Source organism: Pleurodeles waltl, chromosome 5, assembly GCF_031143425.1.
Source record: "Pleurodeles waltl isolate 20211129_DDA chromosome 5, aPleWal1.hap1.20221129, whole genome shotgun sequence".
NCBI classification, from domain to species: domain Eukaryota; kingdom Metazoa; phylum Chordata; class Amphibia; order Caudata; family Salamandridae; genus Pleurodeles; species Pleurodeles waltl.
The window spans coordinates 987937059-987959480 of NC_090444.1; the positions used below are offsets into that span (position 1 = coordinate 987937059).

At 39.2% G+C, this 22422-nt stretch overlaps 1 protein-coding gene across 1 annotated transcript in view; it reads right to left on the minus strand.

Moving 5' to 3' along the window:
• FNDC1 (fibronectin type III domain containing 1) overlaps positions 1-22422 on the minus strand; it is a 1110328-nt gene that overhangs the window by 62899 nt on the left and 1025007 nt on the right. The window contains exon 18 of the mRNA XM_069235143.1: positions 5043-5204. Coding sequence (XP_069091244.1) covers positions 5043-5204 — 162 coding nt within the window. The remainder of the gene's footprint in view (positions 1-5042; positions 5205-22422) is intronic.

A 22422-nucleotide genomic window follows, 5' to 3' on the forward strand; every position in this document is an offset into this window, starting at 1 on the left:
CCTCCTCCCCCAGTTTTTTCACCCCACTTAAAACCCTGCCTACTGATGAAATTGTATGATTCATTATCTTGTGCGCCACAGGTAATCAAGAGTCCAATCGAATTAATTCACAGAGTATCCCTTGCCCTAAACTGTTTCAAAGCAGGTCTGTGTGTCCCGTTTTGGAGGTTTACTGTGCTAAGAGCTTGAGAGCAGTATTGTCAAAGCAGAAATATGGGATTAGGGCAAAGCGTCTCTGCTTGCCAGAGCTAAGAATAATTTTGTAAGTCCATTATGTGGTCTTCACCAAAGGGAACATTTACTACCTTTGCATCTAGATATGGTGTTATAGAAGGTACTCCATATAATTAAATAAATATTAATTTTATACAGGATACACCTATGGTCAGAGTCTGTACTTGAAAAATATAGAAATTCAGTGTATGAGCTAGTCTTTTTAGAATGGGCCTGCATAACACCGCAGTTACTTCACATTAAAAATGGCTCTGTCTTAGGTGTCAATGACCTTTGGAAGAACCCAGCACGCATAATTGGGAAATTGAAAGATAAAGTAAAACATCAATATTGAACTGTTGTAATCGATGCCTGGATTGTAGAACTAAAGGGAGAGGGGGCTAACTGGTAACTTTTTCTCTCTCAGACATCTCTCTAAATTTCAACTGTATGTGGATACTATTGAACCGGCTACTGCAAAAACGTGCACTTAAAAATTTAGATTCAGCATACTACCTGGAAGAAATTGTACTAATAGAAGGACTGGTGATGACTCAAAACAATTTATGCTCAACTTGTACTTTAGAAATATAATCTGTGAATCACCTGCTGTTCTTCTGACCTGTTTATTACAATCTGCGAAGGAAATGTTTCCAAAGTTGGGCATTAGGCAACACAAAGAAGCTTGAAGTGTCTTCAGAGGAGACACTGAAAACCAGAATATATTTGGACTGTCTCTATATTTACACATACGCATGGATTTTGAGAAATCGATTTTAGGACCAAGATCTTGTTAATGAGATTCGTGAATTAATTTTATATGCTTTTAATATTGGCAAGATGTACAATGTGATAATACAATGAGTATAAATAAAATATTTATTTTCTTTATGGTATACAAGTAGAATTGTAGTACTGTATGCTATCATAATCTGTAGTTTTTATGGGATTATCCACAACATAAATGTATTAAATTAGCAATGGTCTTTGAGAACTCGGAGTATGCCACGGTTGCTCAATTTTTTAGGTAATAAACATTTGGCTAGCACACACACACAGTATCCCCTTGAGGAACATTTGAGTTCAGTTCACTGTGCCCTCTGATATGCCTGGGACAATAAAAAACATCTTAAAGCCAATGGAGGGAAAATATTCTTGCTGCAACCATTCTTTCAGGCTGGCCTTCGGGAGAATGGATTGGGCCCAGTACCCGTTTATCTCCAAAGACCCTCAGTGGGTTCTATTTTCACCAAGGTTATGAATATTTTGGACCAATTTATGAAGGATGATGTTCTGGATATTTAGTCACATGGTTATACCACCAAGTTGCACTTGACAGTCAAGTTGATGACAGGGGTTGTGACACAAAACTGGAGACGTTGTATCATATTCGGGGTAGGATGACAAACACTTGGCATAATCTGTTGGGCAGAAAACATAAAAGCCTCTTCCATTTCAAGCAGATGAACAGCCAAGCCTTTGTACTAGTGGCCACACTCTCTTTCTCCGCAGAATATTGCAATGATCCCAACGGCAGGTATCCGAAAAAAACATGAATATCCTACAGACCGTTCAAAAAACATCCATTCATCTTGTCTCAGAAAATAACTTTATGTGCCCTTGGCAGATGACAATGCCACAAAATAAAATGTTGGATGGAGTGTTGAAACTTTTCAAACACTCACCCTCTTTCACAGTTCTAAGTTTAATCCTTTGTAATTTTGCTTGCCACATCACCCAAGTTTGGACCAAGCCATATGCAAATCAGCCTTGACCTGACCTTCCAAGCCAGGTCCTCCCTGGATCAGAAACAAGCATCCTGATACTGGTTTCAGAGTATCACCCTTCATCAGCAAGGCTAACTTGAATCCAAGTGGTGCAGCGTGCAAGAAACCCACCTTTGGGCATACCCTAGCCGCTTATGGCACAAATAGCAACACAGAGCAACAGCATAAAATAAAATGATGGAAGTAGTTTTGAAACCCATGGTGTCAAGACTGATGAAATGGGTGGACAATACTACTGCTCTACCTTTAACTACTAATAACATCTTTTGGACCAACTGATCTGTGAGCGAACCTCCACAATGTGCAACAGAAATCTTGTTGAAAATGGGAAGCAGTAGTAAAATGATAGTATTTAAAATTTAAAAAAAGTTAAATATAACCCGCTTCTATTTAGAAAGGACCAAAAGAGATAATCATTTGTAGTCTAAGCAGCTTCTGAGAGAAAATAAAGTATTAAACAAGGCAATGAAAACACTGGTGTTTCATTAACAGGATGGATAAAGATGACTCTTCCAAATGAGGTAATGATGTTTACTTGATAGCCTGGTCCACTACATTACCAACTTGTACCATGGGTCTAGTTTTAAGATTCCAAGACTTCAATAGACATAATAATCGAGCAAAGAAATTATTTGAAGCAAGGGTGACCTGACCTAAATGGCAGCTGGAACAGTGTGATATCAAATTCCCCCACATTATCTGAAAATCTAGGACTTCCCATGGAGTATGCGAACAACATTGTGTTGCTGCAAACCCCTGATTGGCCTGCAGCGACACATTTCTAAACTTGCCCTTTTCCGTAAAAAGTTTTAATGGACATAAACAAGGTGGTAGTTTTTTAGCCCAAAATTAAAGAGCAAGTTATTGGTAATTAAACTGAAGGATATTAGAATGTATTCCTGTTTACAAGTATCTCGGGATTCTCTTTTATAGGAGAGGTGTCTTTCAACAACATATATTTCACTGTTAATGTAAAAAGATTACTCCATTGGATTTGCTGTTAACACCCTAGAAGTACAACTAAATCAACTTGCTCAACCAAGCTTTGGACCTGCAAACTGCCTTCGTCAAAACGGTTTATAGACTGAAAATTGCTTCTGACCGTGTTTACAATTCTTTGGCCCTGATTACGAGTGTTTAACCTGTGTTGTGCAGCAGCTGAAATGATAACCTGGGTGGTATTTACTGCATCTGGCACTTACAGGGTGTGTTAAATAGGCCACCCTTTAATAAATGTTGGCAGGTCAAACCCGTCTGACTATAGCTGGGCTAATTGTACTGTATTTACGATGCCATATGGGTTTTGGCGCAATAAGCACCAAAATCTGCACTTTAGACCCCATAAACATGTCACAGCTGCTTAATATCACACACATAAATACAGTACCCTAGGGTGTGAGTATCCCTCTGGTGATAAAAAGCAGATGATAATATCCGAATCGGGGCCTATAGGTAGAAGGAGACTGCAATTGTGGGAAGCGGAAGGTTAATTCTGTGGAACAAACATTTACATTCAGCTTTAGACTTTATTACATATTATTGAAAACTGCAACAGGCAAATAAATGCTTCCTCCTTTAAAACTATCCTAAATAAATCTCTTAAACTCATCAGTTCCTTGAAGATAACATCACTTTTAGTAAAAGCCTGGGCAGTGGTTGATACTTATGCTTATTGTTTAGGGCAGGGTTCTGCAAAGTCGGTCCTGGAGAGCCGGATCCATGTCAGATTTTTAGCATATCCACATTTAGAAATATGTAGATTTCTGAAACATCTTGGCCCGTATTTATACTTTTTTTGCGCCGCATTTGCGTCGTTTTTTGACGCAAAAACAGCGCAAACTTGCAAAATGCCATTGTATTTTGTAGGTTTGTGCCGTTTTGCGCCAAAAAGCGGCGCAAATGCGGCGCAAAAAAAAGTATAAATACGGGCCCTTATTTCTAGATGTGGATATGCTAAAAACCTGGCATGGACCCGCCTCTCCAGGACTGACTTTGCAGAACCCTGGTTTAGGGCAACTATATATAGATGCAAGGTTTCCAGCATGATTCTAAATAAAGTTAAGAAAATACTGATTTCGTATTGTCGACTACCGATGTTTTCCTTCCTGGCAACTGAAACACCAAGTTGCAAAGCGTGCAATAATAAAAGTCTGAGTCTGTTCTGCACATATTATGTGCCTGTCCTTCGCTTTTGAAGAAGTGCAAACGATAGCTAAGGGACCTTTTAAACCATCAGGGGATTCACCTTGCAGACATGCACTAACTTGAATTTCCTTTTATAGTTTTAAAATTGACAGTCTTTCGCCAAAGTGATATGTTAACATTTTCATTTGTTTTTTTAATATCTACTTTTGCAATGGCTTTAATCATTTATGCAAATAATTATTTATTCAGTCAGCTATTTTGACATAGATCTTCTTGCCACCCTTCCTGTCTTGTGTACAACAGAGACAGTGCAGCAATCAAATCTGAAATTGATTTAATGTTCATATTCTTTAATGTTCAAGCCCTGCATCTCCTTCATTTCATGAGCCGCCTTCATCGCTCTCTCCCCTACCCCCTTCACCTCCCCTCCCTGTCTCCCAGTGGGTGCAAAGAATAACAATGCACTTACTGGATGTCAAATAATAATTAGCACTCATGCATTGCTCAAGCTAGGAAATAATTTCACTGTTTATGGGATACAAGAGGCCCACCATTGTTCGCTAACAAATCATATTGGTGTTTGTGGTTCTTCATATGTTTCAGACTTAAGTTTAGAGTGAATACCTCTAATAGGTTTACAGCACAGAGTCAAACCTATAGGACAACAAATCTAACATGAAATATCTTGCAATGTGTGCACAAAGAGGATACTTGCTAAAGGAAATTTGGTAAACTGTCCTCCAGATTCAAGTGTTTTTTTATGTAGCAGAAGATGCACAATCTGTCTTGTTGCACCAAATTGCATTAAATGTAAAATTAGCAGCACATTTCACCATTTCACTTTGCAAAATATTACTTTCAACAAAATACATTTCTGTAGAAAGGATTAAAAAGTACCTCTTAGGTTATCACTGAGGAAGATCTTATATCGCAAGGAATTGCAAAGCACAACACCGACAAACTTCCGATACCTCGTCCGCTTTACATATTGTTTTCCATAGCATTCTGCATAAGAAGGATCATATTTGAAAGCAAAAGGGATCCAAACTGGCTCACCACCTGAAAAAAACGGCAGGCATTACTTAACCATAATGGGAAGGACCAGAACATGTTTTATCAAACAGTAGCATGACTGAGCTTAAATACATGAATTACACAATGAAACTTTAAGTGTGGACATTCCTTTTCTAACACCAAGATATGTATTACTTAATGGTATGCAAAAATGAGCTGTTTTGCCTATAAGAATAATAGGGACAACAGTTAGCTTAATAAGAAAATCTCTTAGTATGACGCAAAAACTTACTCATGCAATGGCATATGACATGCTGGAGATATATATGTGACTAAGGGCCTGATTTATACTTTTTTAGCACCGCATTTGCGTCATTTCTTGATGCAAAAGCGGCACAAATTTGCAAAAGTTAATTGAATTTTGTAAGTTTGCTCCGCTTTTGCATCAAATAATGACGCAAATGCGGCGCTAAAAGTGTAAATCAAGCCCTAAGTATCCTCTGTCGTATATTATGAGGCTATTGCAAGTCACTGAGGAGTTCCAGTGACTTTATGGAAAAAATGAGGCCATATTCCTTTATGATGTCAGGAACGTTCATATTATTCCTTATATGGCGACACCGTTTAACATACTCTAACAATCTAAAATGATTGGACTCTTTCATGTAAGGCAAGTATGTAGGCTAAATCGCGACTTTATGGCAAGATACCAAGCACACCAAAACGCAGGTGGTAATTTGCTACAAAATATTTTATAAGCCGTTTATTGAAGGTCACTTTCAAATCTAACTGTAGCTCAGACTGTGTGGTGACATGTGCAGTCCTGCTTTCCGGTAATGAAGTGTAGCTCTGAAAGAATATGCAGCCTGCAATAAATGTCTCCTTTCTAATCAGTTAGAACAGTTGAGAAGCCGTGTAATTTTCTTATTGCCGGTGGCTACTGACGTTACAAGTTGACTGCAATGCTAGAAATAGAGACAGTTTTTGTGTACAGGAATTTCAGGCTCCTGAGCATGCCTTGCGTTTTCAAATAAAACATCAAAGTTACAGCTTGGGGACGGGATTGCCTATATTCACGTTCAATACTTTTTAAACAATGTGGAAGGAAGGGAGCAAGAAAAATGATATTTAGTCTGACATTATTTGGTTCCTCAACAAATACGTGAATTTTCCTTTGTTTTGAAACGTTCTAGCAATGTCAGAGCTGAAATGATGAATTGAAATATATAAATTCAATTAGCGCCCTAAAACTAGCACTGAAAATTAAGAGTACAAATGTGAAAATCAAAATAATCTTTCACAATAGGTCAGGAATTTCTTTACTTAAGGTATTTTGAGAAGAACACTTAAAACATAAAGAGAAGGTGAGCAAGGCCCCTCTTATATATAAGACACTAAATAAAACAGAGGAACACTGTTTATACAAGTCTCACAAATAAACCACCTATTTTCTACAGATAAAAGTCACCAGGAAGCTGGACAAAAAGCAATGAGACATTCATGCCACCAAAAGGCATGCATGTGTTAGCAATGCACTTCTGGGCAGTGGGTGGTGACGCTCTGTCACTATTTCTCGTTTTATGTAACATATGTGCTAATGCACATCATATGTGTATATCTAAAAGTGTAATTGTCTGTTAAGTTTGATAATAACTAGCAATTTTCACGTTATATTTAATAATATTAAATTAGCAAGAATTAATGTAGGCCTCAGTTAAATATTTTTGCTCACTCTTTTTTCTCTTTTAATAAGCCAAGCTAACTGAAGTACTTTAAATAAATAAATAGCCCCAGTTGATTAGTTTCATGATTAAATGTTCTTATTATTAGTTCCACTGTATCTGAATAATTAGTTTCTTACACCTGTACCTGGGACGGCCTGACTGTGATGTATCCATCTGTATGAGATAGCTCCTGAATGCCATGCAGTTGTGAGCATACTTTGTGGGATGTTTGAGAAGGGGAACGAAGACACCTTATCGACAAAATGCTGAATTGTATTGGTTTCAGCCTCTTGCGAACACTAGACAGCATAACTGCTTGTTGAGTCTTATGTATTAATTGTGAATTGTTGATCTAGTCAATTTCAGATGCTCTTATCTTCTCTTTCGAGAGAAGATGTCCCTTCTACTCTCTTAGGACTCCATGCTTATTTTTGCTCGATCATTGATTTACATTCCTGTGCAAATCTGTTCTTCCTTGCCTGATGCATTCTGGTTCTGGCTTTAGAGGCTTTACATGCAGACACCTTCTGCTTTACTTCCCTAGCCTCATTTGAATCCTCAGCTTAGCATTAAGGACTTTCCCTTTAGGGTGAAGCAAATCTTACTCAATTTGCATATAATTATCATTAAATACAGTTTCTTTGTATTTGCTTTTTTGAAATGCTTTGAATGTGAAAGCAGCCTTCAATATCTTGAATTCAACCTTCTTAAAATAACTGGGCTCCACATTCCATAAAAAAACATGATTTAGCGTCCCACCCAAAGTAACCTCATCAATAGATGGCAGTTCATCAGATCTTAAAATGTTAGTTTGTCTGCCCACTGTTTATATTCCCGTATACTGAAGAATTGAAGCACAATAATAATGTTTGAAATTAGGCACTGCCCATCCTACTCTAGCCCCAGGAAGCGCCAGATACTTGAATGCCCTTCTATACTCCCAAATAAAGCTGCCACAGATTGCCTCTAATTGTTTAAACCACCCAACTTCCAGTGGGATTGCCCAGACAAAATACAGTATTTTCTGCAGTATCAGCTTTATGATAACATTACACCACCCTATCACATTTAAATGCAGACTATGGGTCTGCCTGAGGTCCCTGTGGCTCTTAGTAATTCCAGGGGGGAGGTTGAGTTCCATGATCTCATCAATCCTAAAGTTAATTATAATACCCAGATATGTCACACATGCTTCTATCCGCCTATCAGCCATTTGCACCTCCTTTTTGCTATTATTTGAGTCTTACTCCTATTTAAATGATTTCCTGCTATTCTCCTTCTTCTATAATATAGCTGCTTCCTTTTCTATCTCCTTTATAGCTCTCGCTGGAGCAGATGTTCCAGGGCTATGTCACCAGCATAGGCCTGTGTCTTCCTCATCATTTGGATTATCTCAACCAGAATAACTGAGTTGTTCTCCTCTGTCTTATTAATCAGAGGATAGGTATAAAGAGCTAAGAATAAGGGTGAGCATGGGCAACCCTGTCTCATCCCCTTATTATCCTAATCTCACCTGATACCCTTCCCGTTATTTAGAACCCTGCCATTGGTTTATGATTCAGCAATTTCATTGCTGTTATAAAACCAGGTCTGATTATTTTCTTTCTGAGCACTTCCCTTAGAAAATTCCATACCTCTCGATCAAATTACTTTTCGGCATTGGGCATTGAGTAGGATCATAGCCATAGGATGTTCTATAACCCTGGGTGTATCAAATAAAGTGATTTCCCTCCTGACAAGGGCCATCATTCCCCTCCCTGGGACAAAATCATGCTGCCAAGGAGAAACTATATTGGTGATAACCTTTCCTAGCCAAACAGCAAGAACCTTAGAATATGTCTTAGCATCACTATTTATCAGAGATATAGGCCTGTATGAGCCCTGGTCCAGTGGAGAATTTCCCTTCTTTTTAAACACCACTATAGTAGTTTGTTGCTCAAGTGTCAGGAGCCATTTGTCCTGCCTGGGCCTTATTGAAGATTTCAGACAGGTCCCTAGCCAATATTGGATAGAAGACTCTATCAATTTCAAGTAGTATCTTATCCAGACCTGCAGCTTTTCCCAGTGCCAAGGAATTAAGTGCTGTCTTCATTTCTACTGCAGTAAATGGAGCATCTAGGTCCTCCCTCTCCAGTGGATTAAGTCCTCTGCCCCTTACTGAATCTGAATACTTCTCAACATCTACCTCAATAGCTGACTCAATTTCCCAGTATAGATCTTCATTAAATCCCTCAAACACATCTAAAACAGCATCAGGTGCGTCAATCTCCCATCTTTCTTGTTCATTATTGACTGAATGTTACTATATACTTCTTTCTGTCTAGTGCACAGCGCAGGAAGCCTGCCCACGCTCTTGCTATATTCATAGCTCTCCACCCTCCAAGTTTGAGGTGGAGTGGAGCGAAAAAGAGGGTGGAGAGAGTGATGAGGTAGAAAAATAAGTGTAATAGTGAGGGATGCAAGATAAAGATAGAACGTTTTGGTAGCCAGAATGAAAGTAACAGAGAGGAAAAGGAAGGTGTAGTTAGAAAAAGGAGGTAGGGAGATAGTTATGGTTTTAAAGTGAGGTGAAGAGATCTAGAGATAGTGAGAGGCATATTGAGAAAGGTGGGAAAAAGAGAGGTGGGGTACATTGAAGAGTGAGGCAGGGAAAGAGGTAAAGTAGAAAGAGAGGTAGTGAGGTACATGGATATGATCGTGAAAGAAGTATAGAAAGATGCAAGGAAGCAAGAGACTGGCGAGGTCGCAAACGGGAAAAAATAAGAAGCAGTATAGAGAGCAATGAGGTGAGATTAAGAAAGAAGGGCAAGGAAAGGGTGAGTAAAAAGAGAGATGAGGTGTCAATAGAAGAGAAGAAAAGTAGAGGGTCAGAGGTAAGGTATGGAAAGAGATAAGATTGAAACAGAGACAGCAAGGTGGAGAGATATTAGTAATGTAAAGAGAGCTGTAAGGGGGAGACAGGTAGGATAGAGAAATGTACAAAGCAAGGGTGGTAAAAAGAGAAGCAAGGTAACGAGGATGAGTTAAAATATAGAAAGAGCTGATTGCGAGGCATAGGGTATTAATGGGGAAAGAGGTTGAGAAAAAGAGGTAGTGCCAATTGTGTAAGGTAATGAGGCAATGAAGTAGGGGAACAAAGGTAGGAAGAAAAGAGGAGGTGGACAAAGTGGTAGCAAATAAATCGTGGGCTAAATTGAGAGCTGTAGTTGAAAGAGAAGATGGATTGAGAGAGGAGTGACGTAGAGAGAAATTAGGTGGAGTGGTGAGATAGAGAGAGAGTTAAAGAGAATTGAGTTCTAGAGATATGGCAAGAGTGAGAGAGAAATGTGAAGTAAAGAGAGAGGTGAGTTGTTTGAGAAAGCTTAAGTAGATAGAAGAAGGAAACATATGGGGAGGTGAGATGGCAAGCAAGAAGTGAGGTGCAGAGATACGAGTGAGGCAGTCAAAGAGCTGAGCTAGAGAGAGGAATAGGGAGGTAATTTTGGAAGGACAAGCATGGATAGTGCTGTGCAGATAGGTTAGGTTGTGAGAGAGGTAATAAGAGGGGGGATGCAAAGATGTGTATTGACAGAAAGGTGAGGTTGACGTGGTATAGAGAGAACTAGGTAGAGTGAGAGGGGTGGTTAGAAAGAGATATAAAGAAGGATCAAGATAGGTATGGTAGAAGTAAGTAGAGACTTAAAATAGAAAGTAACATGAGGCAGAGAGTGGTACATAAAGTTGACAAAGAGGCAGTTAAAGAAGCTTAATGTGTGTGATCAGTCTTCCCAATCTTAACCTTAGCACTCTCAGGTACATGGTGATGATTACATTTTAAAATTAGGGCTGTCTACTCCCCGATGTTTTGCCGTGTCCCTCCTGTTTTGCTAAATTCATTTTTGTTGGCCTTAGGACTCTGTTCACTTTACCACTGTAACCAGTGCTAAAGAGCTTTTGCTCACTTCCTAACACATGGTTAAATTGGCTTACAGCTGATTGGTCTATTTAATTTATTTACAAGTCTCTAGAAAAGTGGTATACCATGTAACCATGTGTGATAAATTAAATGCTACCAGTGGGCCGGCAGTACATATTGTGCCACCCATTTAAGTAGCCCTTTAAATCATGTTTCAGGACTGCCATTGCAGCATGTGTGCAGTTTTAAACCCTTAATTTGACTTGGCAAAATAAACCTTTTGCCAAGCCTAAAATGCCCTTTTTAGCAGACATGTCACACCTAGGGTTGGCCCTGAACAGCCTATATCGCAGGGTGCATTATAATTGAAAAGTTGCACATGTATTTTTTCAGTTTTTCATGTCCTGGTAGTGAAAAAAATCACAAATTTGTTTTTCACTCCTGTGAGACCCACCTCTCCCTTAGGACAACATTGGGTTACCTCATTACATTTAACAAGTAATAACTTTTGTTTGGGAACAGGCAGTAATTTCATGTTTGGTGTGTAAAATCGTAATACAACGTTACTAGCAAAACTAGATTTTAAGTCACACTGATGAACATACCACTTTTAGAAAGTTGTCATTTTCTTGTTCTATTTTGTGCCTGCAGTCAAAAGCCTGAGTCATATGACTAGGTGTAGTTGGCAGTGGGCCTTTTTGGTATTCCTCCCAGCTAGTGACACAGACAAGGATTGGCAGGATGGGCCCTCCTGACTGGATGGGAGGGGCAGAGCTGTGCACAGCCCCCCTTACATTTCCAAAGAGTTGCCTTAAGACTACACAAGGAACTTCACAATAGCTTTTTGTGCCCCTCGGATCCTTTGAAGCCTGGGCAGGGAGGCAGGAAATTCCAGAACCATCTTTGGGAGGAAACTCCAGAATCTTCCATTTCAAAGCTGGCTCCAGGTATAACTATAGTACCTTCACATCCACTCTTCAGTTCACTTCTGATCCTGTGGACTTTCAGAGGACGACCTTGCTGCCTGAGGTCTGCAGTGTGTACTTCAGAGGACTGCCCTGCTGCTTCAAGAGGACAGCCCTACTGCCCAAAGCCTGCCCTGTGTCCAGAGATGATTACCCTGCTGCCTGAGATCTTCTTTTCTGCTTGAACCCAGGGCCACTAGGGAAACTCCAAGGGCTACTTTGCTGGCCTCCTGTTCAGAGTTACATTTACACATAAAACTCCAACTTCGACCCAGATAGAAGTCAGTTCTGACTCTAAGTGATGACTCCAGTCCTTAATCCTTTGAAGTGGTGTTAAAGTGCACAACCAGCCAAAATCCAAAACTTGGGACTGCCAAATGTTTCTGCCAAAAAGTGTTCTGAGAGGAGACCAGGACCTACCTGCTTGCAAATCTGCCCAAGAAGCATCACAAGTCAACCTGACTCTGCAGTAGCTCCCACTAAGTTTTTCTATACAGAAGCAAAATCTGTTCAGTTGCTCACCACTGGAAGAGTAGCTGGCCTCTTGGAGCCCCTGTTGGATTCAGCCTGCATCTTCATCCCACTACAGATTTTACAATTCCATAAACCAGACTAAGTCCGAACATAGAAATATTCACTATAACTTAATTCAGTAGCTCCCTGACAATAATGCCTCCTCCTCGGACACTGCCTGCTGAAAGTGCCCTGCTGAACTTTACCTTCTCAGACATTTTCCTCTGAAATTTCTTCTAAGTCAAAAGGTAAGCAGAGACTGGGCCTAATTCATCTCATGTGTCAGAAGTGTATTTCTTCACGGGCTGCCATAAGGTTCGACTTTGCCGTGGTCTTGCGTGACTAGCTGGCACTTTGATCCTTTAGGCCCTGGTTTGCACTAACAAATGTTAAAGTTCAAAACTCAGGATCTACTGTTTGGATTTTTGGCATTTTCATGTCAAATACTGTATTGCATTTTACTAATTTTCTTGTGTTGTGTTTTTACTTTATTACTGTTTCAAGGCTGCATAAATACTTTACACATGACCTATAAGTCTAGCCTGACCGTTTTTGTGCCAAGCTGCCAGAGGGTTAAGCACAGGTTAATTTAGTGACATGTGTGGTTCACCCTGACAAGGGTTGTCGCTGTTGCTTGAGAAGGACTCACACCCACCTCAACCAGCAACACAGCTTCTCACAGTGGGGCTTTTGGGTGACCCAATTACATGCCCCCTTGGTATGTGGATTCCCTGGGCAGCTACTCACTTGCCATTGCTTTGTAATATCTCTATGCCGCTGAGACACATGGCTGGTAGTGGCTGGTACATTTGTTTTGACTTCTAGATGCTCCTACTCTACATACCTCCTACCCTGGCTTCAGCTCTCCTAATGTCCCCTCTCTCCTCGCCTGCTGCTCTTCCTGTCAATGTCCAGATGTTCTCTCTCCTGTGCTACTCCACAACCTGCTACTCTTCAGATGGACTCTCTCTCCTTGATTCCTACTACTTATGCTTCCTTATTCCTGGACTCCTTTCTCCTCCTCCACTACAACACTACCTCCTACAAGTCCCACTAGGTCTCCATCAAAGTGTGCCTTGGGAACTTGAGGGCACCCACATTTCTTTGTTCTGTTGGAAACCCTTCCAGGACTGGTGCCACCGCAGTTCATTGCCGACAATCTGCTCTGTAAAAATTCCCAGAAGTGTGTACAAACTACACCCGCTCAGCTTGTTCAAGAGTTGTACATCTGTGCACCAGGAAGGTAGGCGCAGCATAAAACAGTGTACGTACAAGCTTTTCATCACAACAGCATGGCTGTAGATAGTCTCATTAACAATGCATGGAAACAGTGGGGACAGTGATTTGTGCATGATTATGGAATGAGATTTCTCCAGAACATGCTTAATCTTTAGCCTATGCCAGGGCAAAAATGTTTTAAAAGAACCTTGTTTCTGAGAGCATATCTCTCATGTCAAAGAGGCCTAGGACTTTGATGCCTCAATTCTTTAGTGCTAAATAAGTATCTTATGATTTCAACCACTAAGAGTACCATCTGGATTGATATATTGCAGGATTTTGAAAGAGACTGAATTTGACTTGGAAGAATTACAAGATATAAGTAAGCTTGTTGAAACCAGAGATGAGGAAACATGTGTTGGCTACAGAGGAACTACAAGGTACTGAATAAAAAATAGAAGATCAGAAGTAATCAGTAGTTTGGATTTTGGACTACTTTGTGGAAGGAGGGCTCGAGGGTAACGTATAACTATTTATTGTGAATACCTTGCATGGTGTGTTGAGGTAGTCACCACTCTCCTTTTTAATCACTGTGGACTTGGAAAATAAGATACATTGTATGCCCTAAGATATAAGAACTGTCTGCCTGCACCTTTTCCTAGCTACCTTGTATAGGTTTTGAAGTCATGCTTTTCCTGTTTACAACTGAACTTTTTAGAAGTCTCTGAGGTGATTACCACATATCCCGCGGGAAACATCAATGCCCACCTACCATACTTTAAGCATGATTCTAAAATCAAAATATCCATGAGTATGAAAAATTGTAAAGTTTGGAAAAATAGCTGCACATTTACTTCCTGCATTTAGTTTTGTGGTTCCCCTTCTATCAAGACAATAACACCAGCATCTTTGAAAATATATGTTTGACATGGCTACAATCACTGTTGCATAAATAATGTGAAAATCAACAACTACAAATACATAGAATATTATCAGATTGACAATACTGATTTTAAAAGCATATTTTATTGAGATTTGTTCAATATTTGACATTTTTACACGCTACGTAGATCACTGTAGGCATTCTCCCATAGCGGCATTTTAAGTTGTCACCCTTTAGTGAGAAATAAAATGCTAATGACTTCAGCAATAGTCAAGAAACTATAAAAGGAGATGGCTCTTAAGCAGGGGGACTGGAATAATGTCAGCATGCATCCATGGCATTTCAGTATTCTTATGGATTTACTGCATTTGTCGCATAACCCACTATCCGCTGCTTAGGCCCAGACTTTTCTAGCTTTTAATTCCAGCAAGAAAAATCACAAGTGGCTTTGGCTGCAGCAGCAGACAACCTTTATCTCCCCTTTTTCCCCTTCTCCTTCCCTCGTTAACTACCCACACTCCCACCCCACACACTGCACCTTGCATTCATTTACCATCTGATCAGGACAGGTGGTTAATGTATGAATTAAAACCTCATGGAATCGGTCACACACTGTAATTCCCGATTTAATTTTACTCATTGCTGCACTGTACAGATGCAGAGTTATTACATCCTAACGGTAAAATTGCATTTAATGTTACTGTTACCCTTTTCGGAGAGTCTTTAAATAATAAAAAAATGTGTAGAAATAAGTGTAGGCCTCAGAAGAAAAGTTGCATTTCAAATGTAATTGAGAGCAGTAGGCTTTCACAGCTACACGTGTTTAGTTAGAAAGAGTGTAGAATGCATTTTCCTTTTTTTCTTATAACCTGACCTAGGTCAGGAATGTGAGTAGCTAAACTTGTAATAATGCAAATGTGCTGAGATATAATGATTTAAAAGAAAATTGTAATAGTTCGACCAAGGTTATGTCACAGTGGCCAGCAGATATGCAGACGATGTGGCACGCTATTGTGCAATTGTGGCCTATACATTTAATGAAACATTCACAGATGAATCTCAAGAAGACACTGTCTTTTCAATATTTATGTCTCAAGCTAACACTTAGGAAAAACTCATAGGTTTGCAGGAAAATGTTTCAGAAGTACAGCAGCAGGGGTGGATCACAGCAGGATGTGGAAAGGATGCAAATGGCATTTTGATTTCATTGTATGGAAGACCAGTGTTACGACATTTCCATGAAAGGGATGCAATAGTTAGATCCTTTAGACAGAATTGCTTTAACCCCAGATTCAGGACACAGGCAGAAGAATTGTGTCACCATTGTTTAACATGCCAACAGATACACATAGGGAAATGAACAACAGTTACTCTGAGTCACATAGGGAGATCAGGTGGTCCTCTCAATTGGATGCAGATGAACTTCATTGAAATGTCTGTTTGTAATGGGATGAGATATGCCCTTGTTATAGTGTGCATTTTCTCTCGATGGGTGGCACCCTGGTCAACAAGGAGAAATAACAGTTTTACTGTAGCTACATTGCTGTTAAGGGAACTGGTACAGAGGTACAGAATGCTGGTTTCTCTGCAGTCAGATTGAGGAACTCACTTTAATAGTGAGATCCTTAAGATGTTGTTTGCAGCTTTACAAGTGGAGCAGAAGATGTATTCTAGCTACAGACCAAAGGCTTCTGGTATAGTCAAGCAGCTCATTGGTACAATCAAGTTACAACTGGCCAATGTTTGTGCAGCTACTTCACGGAAATGGCCTGATGCCTTGGTGTTGATGAGCCTTCAAAGTACACCTGACAGGAGGACAGAGCCATGAGACTGCCTGCTGGAGCTACAAATGCACTTGTGAACATAAAAGGCGACATGGTACTCAATTACTACAAACGATTTGCTGATGTGGTGTGTTTTGGCTCTCAACGGGTTCAAGCTGTCAATTCAAATCTGCATCAAGAGCAGTGCCACTATTTAAACCAAGGGGACTGGGTACTCACCAAAAAGCTTATGAGAAAGTCCTGTCTGGAGTCAATGTGGAAAGGCCCCTACCAGGTGATTTTAACCACAAACACAGCTGTTAAATGTGCTGGAGTGCCAAACGGGGTGAATGCATTGCATACCCAGAGAACAAGAGATCAGTGTGAAGAAATATTGTTGGGTGTGGAACCAGAGATTTTACTGATAAAAAATTAAGAGTTATTATGTACTAATCTTGATAAACTAATGTGTGGTTTTAACTTTGATTGGTGATCATATCAATATGTCACTCATTTTGTAATACTTTTTGTAATGGCTGCCCTCATCCATTATATTTTCTAGTCAGGCTAAATTAGGAGAAATTGAGTTATTTTTCATTATTCAATACTTACACGAGAAGAGTGTGTTGAATAGTTTATAGATGTGCAAACAGCTACCCCTAGTGATATTTCGTAGAAGTCTCTACAAGGTCACAATGTGAGGCAACTAATGGAAAATTTCTAGAGTTTTGACTGTCTTATTGTTTAGAAAGTGTTACTAACGTGTGTGTTTTCCTCAGGGGTGGAAGTAGACGCAACATTGTTAATTGTTTTTCCTGTGCATGAGATATTGCTGAGTTTGAACAATGGATCTACAGACGAAATGGAAGAGAAGGAAGACAAAAATATAAAATGTATAATATTGTAATATCTACTAATGTTCCGATTGGTCAGTTGTTCCTCACCTTATGTCTCAACCAATCATTTTTCACTGACCAGTTTAATTTAACATTCTGTCACTATTGTAGAGGTGTCAATGTCATTGTCACTCATTTCATTCATCTGTCGACATTCGTCATTCAGATTTCCTTCAGTCATTCATTCTTAGACATTATCTGATTATAGCTATTTGGCTATTGTGCCTTATGCACCTTTTATGTGATGCTTAGTACTTAAATGGTTTAGTGTATCTGATAGTCCAAATCCTGAACCATTACCCTATCCCGCATCGGTGGCTGATGGTGTCCCCCTGCTGAGGTGATTCCTGTTGTTGGCATCCGTAGAACCCTTTTTGTAACGTATAGAATATACATTTCTATGAGTCTTTTGTTTTCCAGGTACCAGCTGCAACACACTAACTAATTGCTGCATATTAATATTTTTCTAATCCGAGTTAGATGTTTTCTAAATTTGGGTTACCAAAACTATTACATGAAGCCCAACATGTTAATGCTGATTAGTGGTTAGGGAGGGATTATAATCCTTACATGCTCATGATGTGTAGTGATGTTCTTTTGTCTCTATTGAATTAATGTATTCAATATCGCTCGCTTAGATTTTGGTGCTATTAAATTGCATTATAACTCTTAAGTTAATTTGTCTCCTTGCTTTGATTAAACTCAGATGCATAAGGTGTTCAAATCAGCCTTTGATACCTTTTTATATGTATCATTTGTGTTTGAGAATTATCTTCGTGACTTTAACATTGTTAATATAGGGAAATAAACTATTTAACCTTCTTAATAAACTGATGTGGTTATTGTAGTGTTATTAGATTGTCTGACTCTTATAAACTGATGTTTATTTGATGATTATGATGTATTCCAATTGACATCCCTTCAAATCTATGTCGGGTCGGTCCTTTGGCCTAAGGCGCGTAGTCCACTAGTCAGCCTGAGATAATAGCTAGGATTCCTCCACGCTGCAGCATGGGCCTGAATATAGAACACAGCTATACCACCGTCAATTGTACAAGTCACACAAGTTCAAGAAGCAGAACAGCAAGAACATTCACTCCAAAACAGTTGAAGTCAAGCATGTCAGTTGGATCCATTCTGGCAACAATTGACGAGGAGACCAAATAAAGCTGTAAAAGTGACACAGAAAAAGATCAACAAACACTGAGAAGATCCAAAAGAGCAAGAGTACCTTGCTGGAGGTATGCAGCACCAGAATGGACGTACGTGCTCCAAGTGCTAAATATGGCAAATTCAGATTTGCTTTCCTGGAACAAACAACTATCTGAGCCACGTTGAGGTTGCCCTGACTTCAGTTAGGGAAGGTTACTGAAGATACATTTAATGAACTGTGCTAATAGACAAATAAAATTGAATTACTTGAAAAAGATTTAAGAAAATTTACCTACGTCTGAGACTGCAGTAAACGAGTAGGGATATTATGCTAGAAGACCACTGAGTAGGGTGAAGGAAGACTATGCCACAAAACTTTATCTTTTATAAGATTTTACTTTAGGCAAACGTGTGCTCTATCCACAGCTAGATGCAAGATTGTTATAGGTATTTAATTTGTATTAGTAGTTTTATTAGCTACAGGAATGTTATTATTGATACACTTTACACTTGAGACAGAGAAATCTACATTTTTCATTTACAAACACAACATTTGTTCCTGATAGGTGAGGATGAGCTGAAAGCCTCATTTGTAGATTACATGAAAGAAGATTATAAATTATAGATGTAAAGGATTATAATGTGCATACACACTTACCTTCATCAACTGATGAGGAGGTGGCATATATCACATTCCTCTTTTATAACCTACTTCATGCAGTTACTTAGTTTAGTTTATAGGCAGCAACACTTTGAATATTATCACTCTAACTTTGATATGATTCTTTCAAATGTGCCTTTACTAAAAATCATGAACTTACATCCACAGGAAAAAGAAATGGAGACAGCTTGGCATTATTTTAGTCCTTTGTGTTCTATAGATACTGTTAAGGCATAAAAGAATAATACTGCCTGCGTAATGAATATATTAGAGAAAATGTTAATTAGGATGTTAGAAGAGAGAATAACACACTTTGCATTGTACTAATAAAAAATAGGATGTTTTCAAGAATGTTGGGAAAAAGAAAGAAGAAAAAGGTCTCATTCAAACATAAAGCTAAGGAAGAGACATGGGGTAAAGTATGTGTTTTCAAAAGAATAGAAAGGGCTTGTAGGAAAAGTAATTGTGAGCACACATTTTAAGTATCAAGAGGTACATGGCAGATTTAACAGGGAGCCGATCCAAATATACCTGGAGCTTCCTTTCCATGTGAAGAGAATGACTATTTTAGGTTATCTGCTGATTTGGAGGGTATTTGCTCTTTAGGTTTGCTTTTCCCAAAAATGTATCATGTACAGAGTTTAAATGCTTTAACTATGACATATAAACACAGAAATACATATAGTGTTAATGAGGAAACACAACTAAAGGGAGACATTTTTGGAACTATTATTCCAGCAGTAGGAATGACACTAGACAATGAAAAGATTAGAACGCGTTCAACACTAGTGGAGAAACTGAACTGGCAACTAGCACATCTGGAGCTTTATTACTTGAAATCACTGAACTAGATCAATGGTTCTGCAAAACAGAGATGCTTTAGACATTTCACTTGCAGAGAAAGGCGGAGTCTGCAAGATGCTGAAAATAGAAAATTGTTGCACGTATATACCTAACAAGAGTAAGAAAATTGTTGAATATGCAAAGAATATTTCAGCGATAAAGCTTGACTTAGAACCTTTAAAAAACACTGGAATAGTAAAATGTTTCACAGAGGGAATTTCTGCAATGGGCAATTGCATTAAAGCAGCAGGAGGAGGTATCCTGAGAGCTGTATTAGCACCTATATTAATTGTAATTGTTTGTTTCCTGCTTACATTAGGGGTATACAAAGCTATCAAAACATTATTGCTAAAGAAGAGAAACAGAAAATTAAATAAGCAGATGAGAAAAGATTTAGAAATAAATGACCACATTAACAAACAATATCAGAAACTCAAGGAAAGGGAATATCTAAAAAGAAAAGAAAAAACTTTGAAATCATCTGTGAATGCATTTTTATGATGGTAATAAACCATGGTTGCACAAGCATTTTAAATAATAAAAATAAATGTGATTAACATGTAGAAATATACGTGTAGGCCTCAGACAAAAATCTGCATTTTAAACTCAATTGAGAGCAGTAAGCTCACATATCTCCATGCATCTGGTTAAAAAAACTGTAAAATGCATTTTCCTTGTTTTCTTTTACTCTGACCTAGGTCAGGAATATGAGACGTTAAACATTTAGGGCCTGATTACGAGTTCGGAGGACAGTTTTACCCATCTGCCGAACTTCTGAAAGGGAGGTTGCTGTCATTGTGGCTACCTCCCCGCCAGGCCCATTTTGAGTTTCCTGCTAGGTTAGCCGGTGGAAACCTGAGTTTCTGCCCACTGGCCTAGCGGGAAACACCCTACAGGATTGTCTCCGGCTCGCAATCGAAGTGGCGGCAATGTTGTTGGATGCAGGGTGCACCAGCACCCTCACAATGTTCACTGTTTGCAAAACAGACAGTGAAAATTGTGATGGTGCTGGCCAGGGGGGACCCTGCACCTCCCATGTCAAGTGCATGGGCAGCCATCTTAGGGCCCCCTGCCTGTTCTCAGCCAACATCTTCATGGCAGTGTTAGCACCATGAAGTTGGTGGCGGACGACAAAGTCATAATCGCCTGGCAGATTAGGACCACCACGACCACCAGATCACTGGGATCACTACTCCTGGCAGTGCTGGCAGTCTGACTACGGCACAACCTCTGTGGTCGTAATATGGCACTAGGAAGCTGATTTGGTGGCGGTCTGACCGCCATCCACGAACCTGGCGGTCATGAGACTGCCAGGTTCGTAATGAGGCCCTTAATGTCTCAAATGTGCTGAGATAGATTCATTTAACAGAAAATTGCTATGCATCGTTTTCATAAAAATATAATAATGCGTTGAAATGTTTAGTTTAGTTTTCATAGAATGTTTCATGTGAACAATGATATATTCAGTTAGGAATGGGTGAGAACCATGTAATCTCATTTGGTAATGTAGAAACCTAACCATGAACTGTTTTTGTCTTGTAGTAAGTAAATAGTGGGAAATGTACAACGACTAGCTAAATGTATTCGCAAAGTTTCTTGTTAGAAGTTTAATATTTGCAAATCATTGTCTTCAGACTGCTTAGACAACTGAAGCTATGACACCACTGCCTGATTGGAATAGCTGCTGAGAGATTGCAACAAGTTGTAGCAAATTTTTGATATCAACACATATGTGTGTGTTCCTAGAGTAGACGGGAAGCCTTCACTTTAAAAATTATTATGACCCAGATTTTTTGCTGATGCTTCTCAGATTCATTCTGCCTGAATCTGTGCTGCTCTTAAACTCAACTGAGATTTATGAACCTCTCTTTATGGGAAGTTCTGCTTCATGTTTGAAATGTTATGCTAAAAATATCATACTTTCACCTTCTATATGTACAGCTCTTTATGGATTTTGACTGATGCTTTTCTCTCGTTCTCCATAACTTTGAACAGGGACTTTTCCTTTATAGAACACACTTTCTGCATTTGTTCTGATATTAATGATTTACAAAGATTATGAAATTACTGATTATTTCTGATTGAACAATTTAGATCTACTTACTAAAATTATGTTAAATAAAGCTTTGAAACTCACACCAACACTCATCATTGACTCCCAAAGATTGAAACTGAAACTGTGATAAATGAAATGATTTGTGTTACAGATTCTGGTTACTCTCTTCTCCGAAAAACGTCCATCACATGGGCCAAGATGAGAAAGCAGGGACTGCTAATTTGATGAACTGGTAAGTTTACGCTGTAAGCCATGTATTTATTTAAAGACTCTGCTCCACCATCCTTTTACAAAGGGTAAGTGCTCACCTTTCATTTGGTCTGTGCTGTATTCAGGTATTAAACTGGTAATAATGAGAGGTGTGATATGTGCTTAAACAATACTAATAGGTGTTGAAATTAACGGATTTTCAGAAGTCAGCTCTGTGAGGGGTGCAACAATGGTGCCAAATCTCTTGACAAACTTCATGTAGTACCTAGTGAGGCCCAAGAATGTTCTGACATCAGTCTGGGTTTTGGGGCTCCCAGGCCATAATAGTTTCTATCTTGGCCTAGAGGGACTACACCTTTCCCCGTCCACCTAAGTGCATCACAGACCCCTGTCCTATCTGGCACTTACTGGCCTTGATAGTCAGGCCTGCCTATTGCAGAGCCTAAAGCACTTCCTGAAGGTGAAAAAGGTGGCCCTTCCAGAT